Genomic DNA, 538 nt, shown 5'->3' with positions numbered 1-538 from the left:
ATGCAGAGCCTGCTGCGCTGCAGCACAAGAGACAACCCCAACCCTGACGACGCGGCCGACAGCAGCAGCAGCAGCAGCAACAAGCCCATTAGCAGCAGCAGCAGCGAGAGCAAGCATAGCAGCAGCAGCAGCGCGAGCAAGCTTAGCAGCAGCAGCAGAAGTAGATAAAATATATACGGCATCAGCAGCAGCAGCAGCAACAACAGCAGCAGCAACAGCAGCAGCAGCAGCAGCAGCAGCAGCATTACCTTGAGAGCTGCTGCTTCCTTTTGTCTTTCAGAGAGCAGCTGCTGCAGCCTATGCACGAACCGTGTCTTCTCCTGCCGCAGCTGCTCGAGCTCCCCTCTATCCACCTGCAGCAGCAGCAGCAGCAGCAGCAGCAGCAGCAGCAGCAAGAGCAGCAGCAGCAGAAACAAAAGCAGCGGCAGCAAGGCTTGGATTGGCAACGACTACGCATGCAGCAGCAGCACAACCAACAGCAGATACACCCGAAACAGCTGCAGCAGCACTATATCAGCAGCAGCAGCAGCAGCAGCAA

General features: G+C 57.4%; 1 protein-coding gene across 1 annotated transcript in view; it reads right to left on the bottom strand.

Moving 5' to 3' along the window:
* EMH_0019360 (uncharacterized protein) overlaps nucleotides 1-538 on the bottom strand; it is a gene marked incomplete at both ends in the record, with an annotated part of 4,097 nt that overhangs the window by 2,160 nt on the left and 1,399 nt on the right. Inside the window, one exon of the mRNA XM_013501347.1 lies at nucleotides 249-353. Coding sequence (XP_013356801.1) covers nucleotides 249-353 — 105 coding nt within the window. The remainder of the gene's footprint in view (nucleotides 1-248; nucleotides 354-538) is intronic.

The sequence above is a fragment of the Eimeria mitis genome, genomic scaffold (assembly GCF_000499745.2).
Source record: "Eimeria mitis Houghton genomic scaffold, Emh_scaff674, whole genome shotgun sequence".
NCBI lineage: Eukaryota > Apicomplexa > Conoidasida > Eucoccidiorida > Eimeriidae > Eimeria > Eimeria mitis.
The sequence above is the reverse complement of the archived record's forward strand: the minus strand, read 5'-3'. Positions and strand labels throughout refer to the sequence as shown.